The sequence below is a fragment of the Solea solea genome, chromosome 14 (genome assembly GCF_958295425.1).
Source record: "Solea solea chromosome 14, fSolSol10.1, whole genome shotgun sequence".
Classification (NCBI taxonomy): domain Eukaryota; kingdom Metazoa; phylum Chordata; class Actinopteri; order Pleuronectiformes; family Soleidae; genus Solea; species Solea solea.
The window spans coordinates 24,264,925-24,286,999 of record NC_081147.1 but is presented as its reverse complement, the minus strand read 5'-3'; the positions used below and the strand labels follow the sequence as shown (position 1 = coordinate 24,286,999).

The 22,075-nt window shown below is 42.1% G+C and overlaps 1 protein-coding gene and 1 long non-coding RNA gene across 8 annotated transcripts in view; one reads left to right on the top strand and one right to left on the bottom strand.

The window, feature by feature from the left end:
* Positions 1 to 22,075, top strand: part of si:dkey-237h12.3 (teneurin-3) — a 165,081-nt gene that overhangs the window by 138,498 nt on the left and 4,508 nt on the right. For 5 of the 7 annotated variants that reach the window (XM_058649260.1, XM_058649256.1, XM_058649253.1 and 2 more), the window contains 8 exons: positions 3,773 to 4,022; positions 6,760 to 6,780; positions 10,121 to 10,353; positions 12,751 to 12,905; positions 16,299 to 17,182; positions 18,308 to 18,483; positions 19,358 to 19,593; positions 20,392 to 20,688. In XM_058649260.1, the coding sequence (XP_058505243.1) occupies positions 3,773 to 4,022; positions 6,760 to 6,780; positions 10,121 to 10,353; positions 12,751 to 12,905; positions 16,299 to 17,182; positions 18,308 to 18,483; positions 19,358 to 19,593; positions 20,392 to 20,688 (2,252 nt within the window). The remainder of the gene's footprint in view (positions 1 to 3,772; positions 4,023 to 6,759; positions 6,781 to 10,120; positions 10,354 to 12,750; positions 12,906 to 16,298; positions 17,183 to 18,307; positions 18,484 to 19,357; positions 19,594 to 20,391; positions 20,689 to 22,075) is intronic. The other 2 variants (XM_058649258.1, XM_058649255.1) reach the window with 1 other exon arrangement.
* On the bottom strand, positions 1,451 to 10,152 carry LOC131472267 (uncharacterized). Its single transcript, XR_009242079.1, has 3 exons — positions 8,391 to 10,152; positions 8,292 to 8,314; positions 1,451 to 1,698 (listed from the first exon to the last, which is right to left on the bottom strand). It is a non-coding gene; the product is annotated as an uncharacterized LOC131472267 (long non-coding RNA).

Sequence of the window (22,075 nt, the reverse complement as noted above, 5' to 3'; positions counted from 1 at the left end):
GTCATAGTATAGTATGCCTTCCAAAATCAGTCAAAAACATCATAGTAAAGTATGTCGTCCAAAATCAGTCAAAAATGTCATAGTATAGTATGTCGTCCAAAATCTGTCAAAAACGTCATAGTATAGTATGTCGTCCAAAATCAGTCAAAAAAGTCATAGTATAGTATGTCGTCCAAAATTAGTCAAAAACGTCATAGTATAGTATGTCGTCCAAAATCAATCAAAAACGTCATAGTATAGTATGTCGTCCAAAATCAGTCAAAAACGTCATAGTATAGTATGTCGTCCAAAATGAGACAAAAAAGTCATAGTATAGTATGTCGTCCAAAATCAGTCAAAAACATCATAGTAAAGTATGTCGTCCAAAATCAGTCAAAAACGTCATAGTATAGTATGTCGTCCAAAATCTGTCAAAAACGTCATAGTAACGAATGTCGTCCAAAATCAGTCAAAAACACCACAGTATAGTATGTCGTCCAAAATCGGTCAAAAACGTCATAGTATAGTATGTCGTCCAAAATTAGTCAAAAACGTCATAGTATAGTATGTCGTCCAAAATCAGTCAAAAACGTCATCGTATAGTATGTCGTCCAAAATTAGTCAAAGACGTCATAGTATAGCATGTTGTCAAAAATCGGTCAAAAACGTCATAGTATAGTATGTCGTCCAAAATCAGTCAAAAACGTCCTAATTTAGTATGTCGTCCAAAAAGTCACCAAAATGTCATAATTTAGTATTTCGTAATTGAGGGGTGGAGGCTTGTGAGTCTCTCTGTATTGAATTTTTTTTCTTCCACCCAAAAGTTTCCAAAACATAACTCCTCCCACAGTTTTGAGAAAACCCCCACACATCCTATATCATATATATTTGATCGGGAATTGGGTGCTATTATTTTTCTACACATTAGGAGCAACCATGGCGACAAAAATCACACAAAACTGCAAATAATTTCCACATACACATGAATGGGCAACGGTCCAAGAAATGATCACAACCCAGCCCAGTTTGGAGCCTCACAGTGTCGTCATACTTTAACATTGAGACGTGGTTCAAACTTTAAACGGATCACAAGACTTGGGACTTTTCTCACCTCACTGAAATGTTTGATACACATTAAGGTCTTTGAACAAGCACAGTTTAAGTTTTAAGTGAATCGTTATCTTTGTTATCTTGGAGCGAAAGAGAGAGACAACAGTGATTTATTAATTTTTTTTATAAAGGAAAGAAAAACTTCTTCCCAGAACTCGAAACACGCCCCCACATTAATTTACTAATCAACGTACCGACACGTCCCTAATTGCTGATCCATTCAGCTGCCACACTTACTTGGTTTCTCCTCTGCAAAATCTGTTGAAGGAAGCATTGGCTTGTTTCAGTCTGTGCAGAAAAAAAAAAATACTTTGCCAGTTTTGAAAAGAAAAAAAAAAAGTATTTTGTGTTCAGGGAAGTTTTATTTACAGTTTTATAGATTCCATTAAAACTCAGAGACAGGGTGAGGTGAGTTTATAAATTATGTATAAACATCTTTAAATCCATTTTAGTTTGCACAGTGTTGGGAGTCTCCCCTGTTTTCGGGGCCCGGGGGGCGCTGAGTGTTGTCTGAAACCAAAGTCCTCTTCTGAGCAGCTCGCCACCCGAGACATCACAGGCTTGATCCTCGCAACAATCATCAGCAGTTACGTGTCGCAGCCTTGTGTCCTTGAGGGGAAGGAAAAAAAAAGTGAACCCTAATGTGCTCACTCACTCCACAGCTGCGCCACAGACAAGTGGCAGAGGTTGTGTGTGTGTGTAAGAAAATCCAACTGAAGGAGTAGAGTGTCCGTACTAAATGTGGAATCATCACGGGGGTAGATTATTGATTGGTGCATTAATTCCATTCCATTTTGTTGTCTAATAGCCTATGGTAAGGCTTGAGTGTACAGTAAACTGTGAGGGAAGTGTAAACAGAGAGGACCACGGCATGTTGCCAGAATGACCTCAGAAATGAGTGTTGTTGTGTGTTTTTTTTCCTTAGCTGAACGTCTGCCAAAATGCGAGATGTCTGCACTGCTGCAACTGATCCACGTCCCACATACCGCATTAGTCTTTTTGATATTAGAAACAGCTTTGTCTTTTTTTTTTCTCCTTTTTTTGCAAACTATTACACAAACAGCAATTAAAAATCGAGTCAGTTTACACAGCGTTATTTGTTGTTTGCGGCTTTGTTTGTCCGTGCAGCTCAGCTGAGCTGTTTTCATCACACAGTGCGTTTCACTCATTGAGCAGACGCATGGATCACATTTCAATTAAAGTCCCAAGGTCGCACATTTGATGGCGTCACACATAAAGCTGTCCCCCGGACCTATTTGTCTTTGTTAGAGGCTCTTGTGTAACGCTCTTGGATACAAAAGACGGATTGGTCAGAGCGTCCTGTCAAGAGTCTTGCCAGACTGTGGCTTCATTTGAATTTGCCCTTCAATCAATTAAATCAATGAGAGGAACTAATCAGGGAGGGGACAAGTGGCACGGCTGCACGCTCGATTTCACATGTGTGGACGGTTATGGCGCGGGGGGGATGTGGGGTTTGTGGGATTACGCTGTGGGAGAGCAACATTACGTGGCCGTTCAGTGGTGTCACAGATCTGCTAATTAGGACAGAGGCAGTGTGAACTCAAACAGGTTTTTGGATGTGTATAATTAAGCGCTTGTAGCAAGCACTTCTTCCTGTTTGATGTGTTTCTCTGCTTTGAAGAGTGCACCCCCCCCTCCTCCATCGCCCACCCCGAAAAAAGTAAAGAATCATTACGTTGCATTACGTTGCAGCATTACGTTGAGGTAGACTGCAGCATATTTAGCTTTACCACTTCACCCGGGAAAAGCTGTCAAGAAAAAGGAACATTATTTGAGATAATATATAGCTTTCCTCGAACACACGGAAGTGGTTCTGTAATAATGTGCTGGATTGAATTATTAAGGCATGACAGTTAAATTTATAGTCTTCTTGTTGCCAACTACTCTCTGCACCATTTGAATCTTTAAATCATTATAAACACGCTGAAATGGTTTCATAAACACACCGCACACATTCATTATTTCTTTTGTTATGATGAAATGTTTTCCTCTCTGGGCCAAATTAATGTCTTGAACTTGTTTAATTCTGTTTCCATATTGCATTAATATGACAATTACTAAACTAAAACCTCTTTCACACTAAATTTACATCAGGGATTTTTTTACCTGGGTTAACCGACTGAAAAAAAAAAAAGGTGAGCAATATTATTCCCATTGCCTGTAGTTTCTCTCCCTATGGTATTTTACATAATGGAGACACTATTACTGTTGCTAATGTTGCATCTTTAAATTCATGTGAAGGCTTTTTAAATGGCTGATAAAATTAAGTAAAAAATAATAATAAATAAAAATGACTGAGTACTGTCCCAAGATGTAAAAAGAAAAGGTTGGATTAAAAAAACACATAAAGCTAAGCTAATCACCGCCTGACTCCAGCTGGATTGTTGACACACAGACACGAGAGCGGTATTGATTTTCTCACAAGAAAGCAAATCAGTGTGGAACCCAAAGATGTCAAACCTTTCCTTTAACATGTTATATATTTCTTTAAATCGACTGTAGGCCATTTTATGTTCCCCACTTCTCTCCGTATCCGTCTTTTATGCATCTCAAGAGACTCTGAGTTTAAGTAAGGGATAAATAATGAGCCCATTATCCGCCAGCAGTGACACAAATACACCGGGCTTCCACACCTGCGAGTAACTGAACCACTGTCTCGCAGGTATTCTCTACAAAGGCAGCGGGGAGAACCAGTTCATCTCTCTCCAGCCTCCTGTCATCGCCACCGTCATGGGGAACGGGCGGCGCAGGAGCATCTCGTGCCCCAGCTGTAACGGACAGGCCCAAGGCAACAAGCTGCTGGCGCCGGTGGCTCTGGCATGGGGCATCGATGGAAGTCTGTATGTTGGAGATTTCAACTACATACGTCGCATCTTCCCATCTGGCAATGTCACAAGTATCATGGAGCTCAGGTAAGTTCAAAACCCTGTTGTAGGGAGGCTATTTTTTATCTTAACTGTTCTTTTTTTAACATATAAGCCTTTGCACACCAGATATACAACAATAATATCTTTTGAACCCATATTTAATCAATGTAAACTTGTCACTGGGGGATTTTGCAGCTTGAATTTTTTCAAAACTAGGTCAATATTTTCTGCACATCTAACCAGTCAGAAAGTGCGTTTTGACCTCACAACATTAAAATACTAAAGCCTGCCCCACACTAGATGCTTTTCCAGGGGAGATTCCAGGGCTTTAGGATCTGAAAGAAACTCACGTGACTTCAGAATAAATTCAGACATGGAGGTGGACTGTCGGACAGAGATCCTAAACTTGGGCCTGTAGTAAAGTGGTTAAGTTTAAGCTCCTGAACCAAGCAACCTCTCCTCTCCTCAGTGTTATTCTTGTCGTTTTCCTTTTATCAAGTAAAATGACTATGCACTCGCTCATTCTCGCTATAATGCTGACTCCACGTTTCTTCCCGTGACACAGTTTTCTTTTTCCTTTCTTGGTTCAAATTACAAGAAAGAAAGAAAGAAAAAAATTACAAGGTTCTTGTTATTTGTCACGCTTGATGTATGAATAGTAAGGGTATATAAAAATGTATTTGCAGTGACATCGCTGTGTGTTTGTGTTTTCTACTGCTTTTTTACTTAAATGATGACAACATGGTGTGGATACAGTTAATGTTAATATTAGCGCAAAGAATCTGAACTCATCTTTACATTTCGTCCTCACTGTGGAAAATAAAATGGCCCAGTGGACTGACTTCCTGTTTCGCACACATCTTTATTCTGCCCATAGAAATCTGAAATCCTTTCCCCATCCATCTCCATAATTAGGAAAGACATCCTGTCTTCAACGTGTAATTGGGATGATTTACACCCTCATGCCAACTTGGCTTCTCTCAGCAGAGACTCTGACTCGGCCAGTTGGCTTGTTTCAAAGTAGCAGGTGTTGATTAAATGTACATTTCGCTCTCATCCTACATGAGACGCAGAGATGACAAACATATGAAGGCCGCCTTCGGAAGTACACAAGTCGCCGCGCTGTAGACGTGGCGGGTTGTGTGCGAGTTAGTGTAATGGATGTGCAGAGTCACTGATTGAGAGAAAGAAAGAAAAGACACACCATCCTTTCCTCAATAACCTGCTAATGTACCTGCATGGGAAAGATTACATCAGCATGAGAGGAAAACAGGATGCCGCTGCTAAGGAGCGTGCATGCTCAGCAACACTTTCCCTGATAAATAATGGTTTAAGAAATGCTTTCTGTCCCCGAGCACCTATTTTACTTTGTTTACAAGGAGAGATACATAAAACACTGCGATGAAGACTTGTTGTGCTCTCCAAATTAAATTTAGGTTCACATTTTTAGAAAGCAATACAGACCTAAACTGTTACATTAGGAAAGGAGTCCCACTTTCTTTACAAAAATATACTATATCTTCATTGTGTTTATATTTGCATGACGCGCTGAAGAGATTACGTGACGCGTGGTCTCTGTACAAGAGCCTGAACACATCTCACGTGGGACTCTGTGAACTTCCATCAGCCGCTGTGAGTGTAAAGTCCACATTTAGTGGGGAATGTAACAACAGCAGAATCAATACTTCGATATGAGTGGTCAAACTGAGGAGAGCAGTGGTAATGCAGAATGAGGTTTTTATAGAGATTGGAGTGGAATATTTTTTCCCCTCTCTGTGGTTTGTGTCTCTCGGCCACAGTCCCACCTCTCCACTTTCTCTGGATTGACTTTCTCGAGAGGATGTGTTTACTCTTCGAGGGGGGAGATTTTGTCTTTCTGAGTTTGTTTGTATTTTCCTACCCCCAGACGCTCTGAGGAACAAGACGAGGTCACGCTCCGCCAACCTCCAGTCTCTCTGAGCTGTCAATCGGGATGTTTCACCACATTTTTGTATAGCATCACACATACGACTCGAGAAGAGTAGGATAACTCGGTGTAAACCTCGCAATGAAAGGCTTTTCCATGACTCTTTATATTTATAAAAATCCATATTTGTATTCAGGTTAATGGACTGTTTTCGTTGCCGCCGCCTCTCTGCTACTAAACTTCCGAGGCGAAACCCCTTGAGTCCGTATTGACAGATTTTCACTGGCACTGGTGGGAAGACAACAATTCCCATGATCCCATGCTGTCATCAAAGTCTTTTGTTACTGTTTTGATTAAGGGTTCCCTAGATGCAGAAATTACGAGCAGAGAGATCAGGAGGAGGTGGATTATACATTATGCATAGACTAAAATACAGATGTAGTCTTCTGACTCCTGTTGTGAAGCCTCGAGAATTGTGATTTGACCGGTGTCCACCTACATGTGCCATGCTTTATTGTCTATTTTCCCTCAAAATTGTAATATAAGACTGCAGCGTCGCTCCCTGGTGGCTAACTCCTTTACTTCCTGGGCTTCACTTATACCGGAAGACTATGTCCAGGTTTTTGGTGCATAGTCTATAGGTATATGAAAGACACTGCAGCCAGCCACCAGGGGGCGATCCATGCGTTTGGCTTCATTTTTAGGAGAGTTTATATGTTATGTGGAGAAAAAGAAGGTTGCCAAAGCAGTTTAAAGACAGAGTGATTGGTCCTTAAATGGTAATTTAAAAAAGGTCAACGTTTCCCTTTCACATTTGCAAATGTCTTTATCCTGATTCTTCTCCTCTTTTCCTGCTTCCTCCTGACCCTGTCATAGAAATAAAGACTTTAGACACAGGTAGGTGTGTTATTTTAGTGCATGTTCTTTTGTTTTTCCCTTGCTGCTTTACATACATCATCATCATCCTTATCATCTGCTTCATAAATACACGAGTAACTCTCCCTTTCACGTTCACCTTTTGGCACCAGTGATTAGCACGTGTAATTATAACAAACCAATTATAGGTTGATTACGTCTGAACGCTGTGAAAGAGTGTCGTCTTACACAGCGTGCATCTGTGCCGTGTGATTACTGACAGACGCAGTGGAACAGATTTGAAGAATTAAGTATTGCATAAAGGCAAGACGTCAATGTAAATATACACCACCGGTGTCGTCGTATACATTTCAATGCAGTCCAGTGCAACAGCAGCCGCAATTAACATTACCGTCGTGAAGCTTCTAATTACATTTCAAGTAATGGGGTTCAGCAGATGTTCTTATCCGCAGGGGCTTCCACAACTGCTCTGTATTCATGATTAAGCCAACAGCAGCAGCAGCAGCGTCGCATCGAGTGACGATGCAGATTGTTGGCACTCGTGTTGTCCTGGTGATTAACTTGACCATAAGTGCCCGAAGGTGCAGCGCAGAGTAAACCGGAATGAATTTATTAAGCTGGCAATCACGGCAGCGTCGCCGGGTGTGACAACAAAATTACGTGATATTGATACGTTTCTGTCGCATGAATTTAAAATCAACATCAATTTGCCTGAATTGTTTCATGAATGTCACAGCAGCTCCCTCCTTTAGTACACGGCTCCCATTCACTGACGTCTAGCTGCAGGTGCAGGGTCGGCTTGATTAGTGCCTGTATCAGTATTTCCTTGTAAGCTCTGTAAGCTCTAATTGACCCCCTGAGAAAATAAAGCCTCCCCACTGCAGTGAAGTGCACGCTGATTTGTCACAGAGAGAAACTTTGCTTTTATTTTCCTCTTAATGTCGGTACAGGTCTGCTGATGCAGGATAGATGACCGGGGTCATTGGCAGCCCGTGTGACTTATGTTTGCTCCCGTATTTTATTTTAAGTGAATCCTACATGGATTAGTGCTAGAAGGCAACAACAGTTTTATTTGTTTGTGTGCTTCTGTCCAAAGGAAGCCAATAAATTTAGGAGGTTGCTTAGATTAATTGTCTTAATCTTGGCATTATGGACTAGCAGCAATACCTCAAACTCTACAACTGTTAGGTGTTTCTGGATCAGTTGGGGGTCTTCTGATTACAGATAAAACACCTTTCTGGGCCTCAGCCTGGAAGAGTTCTAATGAAACACTTCAATTTAATATTATTACAGTAGGTTTACATGCATTAGGATGATAATAGAGTAACTTTAACAAAAGATACTGTGCAGTAAGTAGAACAGGAAGAGATCATGCATCAACTTTTCCTACTATTTAGTAGTAGTATTTTTATTTTAAACTTTAAAATAAAAATATCGCTAGAGAAAACAAGATAAATATGAAATGTATACAGTAATACAACCACTCAAAAGAAGAGGACACGTGGAAAGTGGAAAAAAAAAGCCCCACTCACCTCTTGATCAGTTCTCGTAGAATCTGCCAAAACAGATAAATAACATATCAGGTGCAAGGTACCTTAAAACGTCACATAAAAAATTAGTACGCAACTTACTTAACATCAGGAGCTTCACAAAGGTTTTATTTATTGCGCGACTGTTTTACGAGACTGCATAATCTCGCACAGGTGTTTCATTTATGGCGTCCACCCCCTGCAGGTCGACTGTAAAAGAAGGAGAGTTACTCATGTTCATCTTCATGAGACGCAAGTTCTCTCTAGGAACTTGTTTGCATTTGTCTATTTTGGGGCATTTACTTTGACTCATAAAGGCTGTCAGGTTTTTACGACTCCATCTTCATCATTTTACAAAGATGTTTCATTGCCACATTTATTTTGCCGTCACATTATCCTACCTCCAAAGCCAACCAGTATCGACTGAGGTACCATTAAGCTGGAGTGCAACCAGAGAAGCCATGTTTACGACTGCACTGTAAAGCCGGCTGTTTTTCATATTAACAGCCTCTGTTTTGAGCTCTGTTTTAATGACACTTAATCACCTGCTATGCATCAACGCTGCCTTAATAGAAAAGGTTAATTCAATAGTTTGTCACTTTTGAATTTGTTTCAAAGGGGGCCCACCGCGGAAAATGATTATTTAATTGGCTTTATTCAAATCTAAGTATCAGTCAATCATGTGTTTTGAAATCTGTTGACTTTTAATCTAACGACATATTTGCGTGGATTCGAAATGGCTTAATTTCCTGGTAAGAAGGCAGAGAGAAAGACGCAGATAAGCAGCAACAGATGCAATGTCATTAGTTGTTGCTCTTTGTTAACATCAGCCAGTCATTTCTGCCACTTCCAAAAGCCTCTCCCCACAGGGGAGCAACAACAAATGAAATGATCTGGCGCATGAGTTGTCATTTCTGCTTTGTAAACTGGAACCCCCCACTGCAGTTAAATTTGGTTTGACGTCCATCTCTTCAACCTTCTGTGTCTCCTACTTATCCTCTCTCAAAGGCTCTGCCCTCTTCTCTCCTGCTGAGGAAATTCTCGCACAAAAATAGCTGATATTGTATTTTAGCTTGTGATTCAACATTTGTGTGTGTGTGTCGTCCTGGCAACACGTGGCCCCTGCATCCACATCCAGAAACTACCACAGAGACAGTTTCGATGCCTCTTTTGTGTCACCTTCTTCACTTGATTGTCTGCATAAATGAGTGAAGGACTGAACTGATAATAAGGTGGTTTTAAAGCTGCGATTGGACTGGGAGAAAGAAAACATGCTCCACTTAAGCCGCCATTTTACAGTGTGTGTTTTAGAAAATGGCATTCCTAATGAGAAGAAAATAACCTGATCGAGCATCAGCTTTAACTCACCGTCAACCCTTTGAAGCCAATTAAAGCTAATATGTGATTCGGAAGGAGGTTCTTTAATATTGTTAGTCTTAAGTGGAATCCAGGAGTTTGCTATTAGCCCTTATATAACTCCCTATACTGCCATGAATTTCCTCAGAATATTTTCTCAGTATTTTCCACAAATTAAATGCATACTGAAAACAGTGTTAGCTCTCTGGAGAGATACAGTGGAGTGATATTCTTGACTGAATGTTTTATTCAGAAGGAAAATCAGGCTAAATTTCATTAGGGGTATAGGTTGACATTTAGATTTTTTTTTTTTTTTTTTTCCTGCAGGTATTTTGCAGAGATTATTGCATTAGGTCACGTTTTATATTAGCAGTGTTAATGGTCTGTTTAGCTGCACTGTTGTGGCATTTATAAGAAAAAAAAGAAGCAATGACTATATATATATATATATAACTGAGTTATTGTCTTGAACGCAGCAACAACCCGGCACACAGATATTACCTGGCAACTAACCCAGTGAGTGGCCAGCTGTACGTGTCGGACACCAACTCCCGGAGGATCTACCGGCCCAAGACCTTGACCGGAACTAAGGACCTGCAGTCGAACGCAGAGGTGGTGGCAGGAACCGGCGAACACTGTCTGCCCTTCGACGAGAACCACTGTGGCGACGGAGGCAAAGCTCCAGAGGCTTCTCTCACCGGACCCAAAGGTATCGTTTTTATACTGATGAAGAAGTTGAACTTAATGGAGAGGTGTACCACAGTGATGGGCTTTTCAGTTAGGAGCACCAACTGCTAGATTTAAATTAATGTGCCCACGGGGCTCAGTGCCAACTCGAAGCCTCCAGATTTCCATTATTTTAATGACTGGGTACAGATTTTAATGTACAAATTTAGCCCTTGGTTCATGTTTTGAAGTAGGTCTGTCGGCTCAGAAATATAAATCACGGCAGTGCGCTGCCGCAGCTGCCGCCTACCAACACCTTTCGTTTTAACTTGTTCGAACTAACCATGAGCTGAGAGGACTGCCTTTGCCTTTGTGGAGTTCTGGCACCTGGTTGGAATAATTGAATGGTTTCGCCTAGAGTTACTCTCAAACACCTAAGAATTAAGGGAGTTTTATCATCATTTTTAAATAAATTAGTGAAAGAAAATGTCCATTTATGCACGTGTTCTTCCAGTGCTGAGAGTTAGCTCACAGAGCTAAGCAGTAGGTGGCACAGATGTCCAGGTAACATACTTACCATGTTCACGCCCGCGTTACATTCAGATCAAAATGATGGTCCATGTTACCTCATATTTCTCACCACTGCTCACTGTCATTTCCTCATTTTTTGTTTTGATTGCTGAATTGTCCATGTGTGAGTACTGGCGGATATCTTCATATATCCTCGAGCAAGTGTCCATGGTTACCATCCTTTTTGAAACCATGACAATGCCTCCAACTGCTCTGGAAAATGCTGGAAAACGTGGAATCAAACTGGAGGTGTGCGCGGCTCCAAGATTCAAGATTCTTTACTGTCATGCACTAAATGAATAATGCTGCGGTGGACACCGAGCAACAGTGGCCTTTCTGACCTTCTGCCTTCATGTGATTTTTCCAGTTCGGTGAAATGCGTCTGCTGTTGATGATTTTTTAACGTCGCCCTTTATTCAATAATAATCATTTGTATTTATTGTTTATTGATTTGTCATTCCCTGCAAGTGTCCAATGAGGTATTTTGTGTGCAAATCCAAAGTGCAGATAAAAAGAAAACACCCCTCTGGACAGACCCACATCACTGACCACTCTAGATCAGGCGCAGCTGTGGAAGCAGAGAGCTATTGAACACATATTCACTGTAAATATCTGGGTTCTTCACCCATGCAGCTATTGTGAAAGTAAATAACAGGCGTCCACACGTCAAAAGCAACTGTGCAACAACCCGCTGTCCTCATTCAAATAGCACACGGCCATTTTGTGCTTCGATTGCTCACTTTTTTTCCTCAATTCTTCTGGATGAAAAGGCAAAGATGAATTGCTCTGCGCTCGTTGTTGCCCGCACTGAATGCCAACTGCAACAGCTCTGCCTTAGCTGGGCGATAAAGGCATGAGTGAAGGAAATTTGAGGGAGCATCTCTAATGATGAAGTGGGTGGAAGCCGAGACCAGGGAAGAAACAGCAGATGGCTCCATTTTTTTCTGCCTCCTCGCAGACATTTGGTGATCTCTGCTCAAATGTGACACCTTTCATCTGTCTGAGAATCTCAGACTGTCAGATAGCCAGCTCCCGAGGTTTTACTGTGGGCTCCCTCAGCTCGTCAATGTTTTAGCAGATAGCAACCTTGTGCCGGCCGAACCACAGGGTCAAACCAAACCACTCACAAGTGTTTAAAGACTTTCATTGAAAAATGAATTCACCTGGAGGTAAAACTGAACATAATGCTCCTTAAGAACATTTTAACCACCGCCAAAAAACCCAGAGCTCAACTGCACGCGATCTAGAGACTGAGACTCCCTCGGTCTTGAACAATAAACCCAAAGTCACAGCGTGTCAGAACCACGGCGGAGAACAGAAAATAGTCTCGCCGCATGTAGCTCCACATTGGCTTGGCTGGAACTTCCAACTCCGAGCTGACACTCAATCACCAAGACAATTTAGTCCACAGTTGTCACCATGGCAACTGTCGTTCACCCCCTTTCATCTAAAATTGGCCGAAGCTGTCATTTCCGCTCCGCAGCTCATTCATTTCTAAAATGGTGTGCAGATTGTTGATGATTGCCCCTGTCAAAAAAATGTCCCAAACGCACCACTCATTGACACCCCCACCTCACCAAGTCCTCCTTTCTGAGAGGAAGAAAGAGAGGTTACAAGACGTGGCGAGTGCATATATACTGTACCATATGAATACAGCCTTTCCCACTTCTGTCTGAGAAATTATTTAATACCAGAAAAGCAGCGCGTGAATTATTGATAGGTGTGCTTTTTGCAATGACCTGAATAATGGGAAGGCAAGCGTGACACATGTATCCGTCGTGTTCCATCCAACCGAGTCATGCAAGCCGAGAAAGCTGCAGATCCACTTTTGTTGTCGTCTTCACAGCGTTGTGGGGCTTTGTTTTCTCAGGCATCGCCGTGGACAAGAACGGCCTGATTTACTTCGTCGACGGCACCACAATCCGCAAGGTGGACCAGAACGGCATCATCTCCACTTTCCTTGGTTCCAACGACTTGACGTCGGCTCGCCCTCTGACCTGTGACAACAGCATGGACATCAATCAGGTGACCCACACGCAGATAACCGCGCGATACGGCGGGGTTTTCTAAGCATGCCACAGCGCCACCTTGTGCCCCCCTTTAACCCACTTTCAGCGTGCTCACCCGTGACTCATCATTGACATGCAGAGGGTTACATAAATGCATCTATATTTCATTTGCAATAACACATATTTATTTCATGAACGATGATCTTTCAGGGGCAAGTGATGTTTGAGTGAGAGCGAGACGTGAAATGCCTCTTTTTTTTTTTCCCTCTCGACGCTGCTCCCTCTCTGCTTAGCACCCGCCGCGGCTACAGTTAAAATAGCAAACACTGGTGGGAACCACGGGTTGATTTGAGGAAAATGTCTGATGGTGACTTTTCTGAGAGATCCTGCAATATTCATTTTAACGGTGATCATTTTCACTCTATGATCTGTTTAAAATGCGATGGAGCGTTGTCCTCGTTATGTACCGTACCTTATCATCTATACATAATTTACAAAAGCGACATTTTTGGTTCTATTGACGACGACACGGAGCTCGTAATTGAGACCTCTAACTAAATCCAATGAGAAAAAGACTTGGTTAGTTTAAATTAGTTATTTTTACAACTAGCAGAGTTGCCCCCTGGTGGCTAACTGCTCCCGTCCATGCTACATTTTTTTAATATACAGTCAGTGTATGACACAACGGTAAACTGCTGATAAAGCTCATTGAGGAGGAGTTATGCAAACGTGTGCATAATTGAGCCACATTTTTAGACATACCCAAAATATTCTGGACAGAACACTAGAGAAAAACTGTTTTCAGACTTCACTCCATCATTCTTTTTTTCTCCACAGCCACATAATGTGTGAAGTGGAGAAATAACATTTGCTTTGCAGGACTGGGTTTAAAGGTTTTTGCACTGCCCGTCTCTTCCAGGGCCAAACTGTGTTAACTCACCGAGTTAAATAATGGTTTAATTAAAAAAAAACGCCATTTAACTAATATATCTTATCCAGAGCAGAGACATTAGTGGAATAAGCTCCACATTCTAGAATACCAATAAAGTGCTATGATGTGCCTTTTTTTCTCCCTCCCCCTCATCTCAATTCAGCTCTAAACGAGAAGCAGGAGATTTTCTCCCAAAGTACAGGAGGAAAATGTGTGCTCAGAGAGAGGGATGTGATTTAGGCTGGAAGTGGAGACATCAAGTGTCTACTGAAGAGATGAGTTTTCAGGTCATGGCAGATGATAAGAAGGGATGAATAATTATTCAGTTTGGGGGGGCTTGTTTTGATGTGGCTGGAGCTGAATTTGTGTTTAGCGCTCAGCGAGAATATTCTCAGGATTGAGGACACTTACACCGCACACGATAATGAAGCAGCACTCTGTGGCTTCGCTGCTGCTTCACACGAAAAACCTCTCGTTCAGCAGCTCCCGAGCAACGACTGGCTTTGACCAACACAATTTACCATCCACACAGCGCCGGCGAAGAAGGCGGCATAAAAAGAAGAGGCCTTACGCAATCAGTTGTCGGAAGAAACATTACATTGTTTCTTCCTGTGAAGCTTTATGTGAATAGCCCTCCTCATTTCTAAGAGTTTCTAAGACTTTGAGAACTTCTTAAAGGTGAATAACAAAGAAATATAAAAGGATTTGTATTATATGAAATGGTGTGTTGACTGTCGAGAGTGAAACTGCCACAGGATCAGGTTCTCCCACCTCTCACTTATGTATAATGTGCCATTTTGTTTGCTTGTTTGCTTTTTAACTAACCAATTTACATTTTAATTAGATTTCTTTCGTTTTAATGCAGATTGGCTCGCGCAAAAAAAAAAAAAGGAAGAGTGCAAACAAAGCATTTAGATGAGGAAGAACTGTAACACAGTCAGAGCCTGTGACTCTGACAGGCATATATCCCTGTGTCCTTTCAAGAGGTTAGATAACAATAAAAAACATTAAGAGGGGGGGGGGGAAAGGAAGCAGGGGAGGAAACAGGGATAACATAAGAATATTGTTATTGTACACAGAAGAAAAAATAAATCTGTCACACACGTGTGTGGGTGGTGAACATGAAGGGGGGGGGGGGGTAAAAAAACGAAGACAAGGGATTAATCTTGTCACTTTTTTTGCTAATTAACTTTGAGCCGGTAAAAACGTGGGTTTTCTGCAAGACTGTGTGATCCTCAGGCTTGTAAGCGAGACACGTGGCTCAGTGCAGTTTAACTAGCAGCAGCCTCAGTGGCAGTATGTTTTATTATTGATCAGCCTGAAGAGAAAAGCACAGTTTTTACACTTTTAATGACGCAGTTGTTTTAGTAGACTGCCTCTGCACACTGATGTTAAACAGGCACAGGGAGACTACAATAGTTCAGTTAATAACAGGAGTTTTTTTTAAAGATATATTTTCAGATATTTCTGTGTGAAATTATTTTTTACTGGATTTAATTCCATGTACTTAATTGACCCCTCCTTCCCAGCCCCTTTTCCCACCGGGAGTTTCTCTCTCAGGTTGCAGTGCCAGTTAGTATAGCACAAATGGTGCAGGGAGGCGTGAAGTGCATGCTCAAGGTTATTTTCAAGCTATACTATAGTCACACAGGGAATAAAACCCAATCCTTCAGACCTCACTCGCAAGTTAGATTTTTATAAAAAGGAGAGACGGCATGATGGAAAAACAAAAATCTCAACAGTCTCTGTGGTCAGAATCACTGATTCAATTTTATGTCTCGGCACCGGCACGAGTCACGTAAGGATTGCAAAGGATTAACACAACATTAAGATAAGAGATAATCGTATAACTCAAGGGTTTCTAACATCACATGTTACTTATCTTTCTTTCTTGTGTACTGGAAAGCTATTCCCACATATGCTGATGTATACGGTCATTTTACCCACAGACGATGACTGAGTCATATTAAATGTTGTGTTTGTGATTATGAATGTTTTTGAATTAAAGGTCCAGTGTGTAATAATTAAACTTCTAATAGTGAAACTAACAAAATATGGATTTCCCACATGCATTGGGAGCTACGGTGGCCTTCACATACCAGAAAGGACGTTCCACCTCCTTGCTTAGTACACTTCTGCATCAAAATAAATGCTATCGCTGTAGAAACATTAGTTGAACAAGATAGCACCCTCCATGAAGCAAAAACTACATTTAAAATGCTTATTTTAAGAGTAGTATATTACATTTCTGCCAGTAAATCCTCCTAAATGTTACACACTGGACCTCTATTTTGTGTTACTACACTCAGAGTGTTATCTGAGATGATCACCTGATGCAAATTTGGTTATTCTGCATTGATTAACACATACAATGAACTGGGCTCAGGTCACAGCTGGACTTAATTAATAAAAGAAAATAAATAAATAAAGGCTATGAATAGGCTGGGGTAATTAATCTCATGATGTTCTGTGTTTCAGGTGATTTTGGAGTGGCCCACAGACCTCGCAGTCAGTCCCATGGACAACTCGCTGTACGTCCTGGACAACAACATAGTCCTGCGCATCACAGAGAACGGTCAAGTGAGCATCGCGGCCGGCCGACCCGTCCACTGCCCGTTGGCCGGACTGGAGCGCGGCGTGGCCGGCGGTCGGAGAGCACAGTTGACCCCTCTAGAATCGGCCGTTTCCATTGCCATATCTTTCCACGGCGCCATCTACATAGCAGAGACAGATGAGAGAAAGATGAGCAAGATCCGGAAGGTTTCTGTGGATGGAGAGATAACGCATTTGGCCGGCGTTCCCTCCGACTGCGACTGCAAGAACGACGCCAACTGTGACTGTTACCAGACAGGAGACGGCTATGCCAAAGATGCAAGGCTCAATGCTCCCTCGTCTTTAGTGGCAGCTCCAGATGGAACACTTTACGTGGCGGACCTGGGCAACATCCGCATCCGGGCCATTTATAAAAATGGGCCAACGTTGACTTCCAGCGCTGGTACATACGAGGTGGCTTCCCCTGACGCACAGGAGCTGTACATGTTTGACAGCAACGGCACCCACCAGCACACTGCAAGCCTGCTCACGGGCGACCTGAAATACACGTTCAGCTACAGCACGGAGAACGACATCACAGCCGTCACCGACAGCAGCGGCAACACCCTGAGAATCCGAAGAGATCCCAACCGCATGCCGGTGCGCATTGTTGCCCCCGACAACCAGGTGATTTGGCTGACGATGGGCACCAACAGCAGACTGAAAACTCTGACAACACAAGGCCAGGAGCTGGTGCTTCTCACCTACCATGGTAACAACGGCCTCTTGGCTACCAAGACATCAGAGATTGGCTGGACAACTTTCTATGAGTAAGTATAATGGAGGCTGGCAGGATCATCATTTAGGCTGCTCTGCAGCTGGAACCAGCACATGGCATAAATTAAGCACACCTTCTACTTTCTGCATACTAATGCAAAATATGTTGGAAAGTTCACTTAGCATTCTGGCAGATAATATTATGTTTAGGAATGGGGGGAAAAAAATACTCAAACTTTCTTACAGATGAGTAGGCAGTTTTAACTATCCTATAGAGTTTTAATATCCAGCCTTAAGCCACACGGCACACAGACACACAGAATGTCCAGTCTCACAGCTCAGCACATGTTGGTTCTGCAGTTGGTAACGATGCCTACCTACAAACGGCTCGAGGGTGATTGTGTGTCATTGAAAAGTAATTATGAAATTTGGCTTTATCAACAAAGTAAATTACTGTGAGGCAAAGCAACGCAAGTATTAAATCCAAGATCTAATCAAATCTAGTTTTATTTGACTAAGGGCCAATAGTAGTACAGGAGTATTTTTTGGCTTCTTTGCTCCATAAACTGAATATTTTTGGTCCGTGGACAAAACAAGACCAGGTTTTGGGACAACCCTGTGTTTCCCCTAGTGAAAAAAGCTGTTCATTTTAGCCCTAGACTAAACATGCTCTGTGCTGTAGAAAGCACAGGAGTAACATACAGCATGTGCTGGTTTACAACAGCATATTGCATTTATACGCATACATTTAATAAAAAAAAAAAAAGTTTAACAAAATGACCAACTCATAATTTGATTTGTTATAATAGTCCATGTCATGTCACATTACACCATGAATGATATCCTTAACATAACAAAAAGGCAGAGCAATCAGTCGAGATTATAGTGACACATCAATCATCCAAATAATTCCGTTCATTAGCAGCCTGTGGTTTTGTGTATAAAACTGATAGCCGGGGAAGATGTGTCATTCTCCCTTATCAAACATTTGGATTGTGATTTGGTCTGACATCCATTTGCTCATGTGCTGAAGAAAGAAAATGACATTTTAATTACAATAAAGTTGATGGTCTTACACAGCGAGTGTGAGAGAGCTGATAATTGAATACACTGTGGCTTATGAGAGCCCTCATACATATCAAGGTCTTGTCATTCGATGCTCTTTTTCTGTCACACAGCTATGACAGTGAGGGACGGCTAATGAACGTGACGTTCCCCACCGGAATGGTGAATAACTTGTACGCGGACATAAACAGCGCTCTGACGGTGGACGTCGAGAGCTCCACGACAGAGGAGGAAATCAGCATCACCACCAACAGCTCCACCATCCGTGCCTTCTACACCCTGGCTCAGGGTAAGGAAGTGGCACTCGTCTTCCTGACGCTGTTTTGTGCGCCGTTATTTGTCATTGTGTCGGGGTCACGGGGGCAATGTTGAGTAAGCTTAAGTCGTGTATCATTGCGGCTCAGAGGGTCTGACAGACGACAGTGTAAGTGATTACTCTCTCAGTGTGTGGGTTTGCGACTCAGGGAGACTTATCAACCTTGTGTCTAAATGGTTTCTACTCTGGGCCAGAGCCAGATGGTCTAGTTAAAGGTCCAGTGTGTAAAAATGTTGCTGGGTTGCATTGGCAGAAGTTGTACTTGCTCCCGTAAGTGTGTTTGCAAAAGTGTGTATAATAAAAACACCTCAGAATAAGGCTATTATGTACTTTGCTTCATGGAGGTCGCTACCACCTTGTTTCTACAGCAGCCTGGCATGGACAAACCAGCCATGGTTTTCAGGCAGAAGCGTGTTATGCTCATAAAATAAAGGCCATAGGAGTTTAAAGCTGAAGAAATAATCAATTTCACATTGTAAAGACTGCAATTATACCCTGTGACGCACATATGAGCTGTACAAACATTCCTTATGTAAGAAATGTGTCCTTGCAGTAGATTACAGAAAAGGGCAGATAATGGTTGAGCTCCATTATACATGTACGTGACTTGAAATGAAGTCTTTCTTCATATGGAGCAAGAATATTGCGATTTTTTTACTTTTCAGCCAAGCAACGATTCCTGAGAATCTGCTGTTTCACCATTAGATGTCACCAATTCTTACACACTGGACTTTCAAGTATTAAAGATTAGACACAAGCATACGCTCAGAAAACCCAACAATAACCTTATTTTTGCTGTGTAATCACCTATTTATCTGTTCTATAAAACCTTTTTTTTCCTCCCCAGACCAATGTAGAAGTAGCTACCAGGTTGGTTTCGACAACTCGCTGAGGATAACCTATGCCAACGGGATGGACACCCACTACCAGACCGAGCCCCACATCCTGGCAGGCGCCGCCAACCCAACTGTAGCCAGACGCAACATGAGCCTGCCAGGGGAGAGTGGGCAGAACTTGGTTGAGTGGCGTTTCCGCAAAGAACAAGCCAGAGGGAAAGTTATCGTGTTTGGACGCAAACTTAGGGTAAGCTTGGATTTCTTTTTCCCCCCTCTCTTTATCTATGATGCACATGCAACTGATAATCATTGCATTTAATGTGTCTATTCCAGACTGTATAAAGAAATAGGCGCATATAAATAGTCATCCGGCTTGAATACTGAAGCCGAGGAAGTAGGACGGAAGTAGCAGTTAGCCACAGGGTTAACGCCGTTGATTGCAAAAATAATTGAAGTCTATGTGGAAATGAGCCAAATTTCCACTTTTATAATGATGTTTTCCAGAGGAGTTAATGGTGTCAATATAACGTTAACTTTTAGAGGAAGAAATATGATAAAGCACTGCAATTATGAGTGTAACTGTGTCTGGTTGCAGGTGACATTTATGAATTTCCAAATCTGGAGGCTTCAAAACAGGAGTTGATTCCACAAAGTCAGTTTTTATAGTATCAATATTCCAGTACAGTCGATAAGTTCACCTCTTCTTCCTTCCTTCCTAGAATCTGACTCAGATTTATGGTTTACACGACTTTATGAACTTAACTTCGGCGGTTGCTTTGCCTCACAGTAATTTTCATCCCCACTAAATTTAGGAGGCAGTGATTTATGCTCACCTGAACAATTGCCAGTGTCTCTCAGTTTAAAGAGCTTCGTGAAGGGGGGTGTTAATCTCTGTGACAACTGTAGTAGAAATCCGTGAATACACTTTATAGAGCCTGGCAGACGAAACACAGTGGCGTCAAAACGAAGAATATCTCTTTTAGTGTTACCGAACGGCAAAGTATGATCGTTGTTTTCTGACTCTCAAATTCAAATTTCCCCACAGGTGAACGGACGGAACATTCTCTCTGTCGATTACGATCGCACCCTCAGGACGGAGAAGATTTATGACGACCACAGAAAGTTCCTCTTGAAGATTATATACGACACAGCGGGCCACCCAGTGCTCTGGGTGCCCAGCAGTAAGCTACTGCCGGTTAATGTGAGCCGCACAAGCAGCGGGCAAATTAGTGCCCTGCAGAGAGGTCCCACCACTGAGAGACTCGAGTATGATAGCCAAGGCCGCCTGGTTTCCAGGGTGTTTGCTGATGGGAAGATATGGAGTTACACCTACCTAGAGCAGGTGAGAAAATAAAATGACCACAGCAGGTAATATACAAGATATATTGCACTGCAGGGTGGCCATTATGGCTACAGGGTGAATCAAAACCCTGACAGGAAGCAAAGGTCACTCTGTAGACACTTATTTTTGAAATAATTGCCAGCCCCCGTGCATGCAATTCTGCTTATTGCAGAGGTACTTAGCAAATATGGTAATCATTTTACATTAATTGCAGATTCATGAGCATCCTTCACAAGCTTTGGATAAAAACGAGTGCACCTGCATCCACGTGTACTCGGCAGAGAAGAATAGATCTTTGAAGGAATGCATAGGTGCATTTCACAGTGTGAACACGTCTGCATTCCTCACCGTAAGCCCTTCTATTGGAAGCCGAGTGTTATTAATTACACCTGCATTTTTCCAACTATGACAAGCCAACACTGACTCCTGTGAGAAAGCTCTATTCCGGGGCAAATTAAAGAGGTGGTTGAAATATTATTAAAGTGTAACCTGCTGTCGTCGACGGTTTTTCTGCAGCGCATCAATAGCCATACATTAAGCTGTGTTTCGGGCAGGAGACAGACCAGAAAACAAGCAGAGGCAAACAAAGCCTGGACACGCACAACCACCACAAACCTATATTTAGAAGTAGTTAATAAGAAGCACATTGGAACTGAGTAAATAGAAAAACAACACGTTGGACACTCGACATAGACTAGGATTGCATTAGTGTTGTTATGCAACCACCAAATCCAGTTTGTGCACGCTCCCTTAAAAACAGTATAGAATAGAACCAGCTGCTGACCCTAATTATTTATAATTCACTTAATTAGAGTTTAGTGCGTCATGTAGTGCTGATGAAGTTCAGTCACCTTCAGCTCTCTGCACTGATTACAGTCCTTACTCCTCGAACCTCCTGCAATTTTAACAAATTTCCTTTGTTTCCTTTCCCCCTTTGCCGTGAAAATTAGAGGTAAACCAATTTTCACGAGTGTCCATTTAGTTTCGCTAAAGGAACATATCAGAATTGGTATCCTTGAAGGATTTTTGCCTAATTGCTGTAATCATGGTCCTACTTTTTTGCCCATTGTGTCGTCTCTATATTTAGTCAGGTGTTAAATGTGCGCTCATTTACTAAAAACACGTTACTGCTGAAGGAAAGAGAGTGTGGTTTGTCCAGTCTTCTGTGGCTCTCCGTGAGTCTTTGCCACCATCGACACCTTGTGCACACACATCGATTCTAATGATTTTTGTTCTCGTATATTATGCTAAAAAAAAAATACGATATAGAATTTGACTTTGATTTTCTAAGCCACTTCTTCCCTGCATGACCCGGAGGAGAGGCCATGTCAACACTGACATAAGGAACAAAGAGATCTCAGGGAGCACAGGGAGCCGTGCTTTAGTG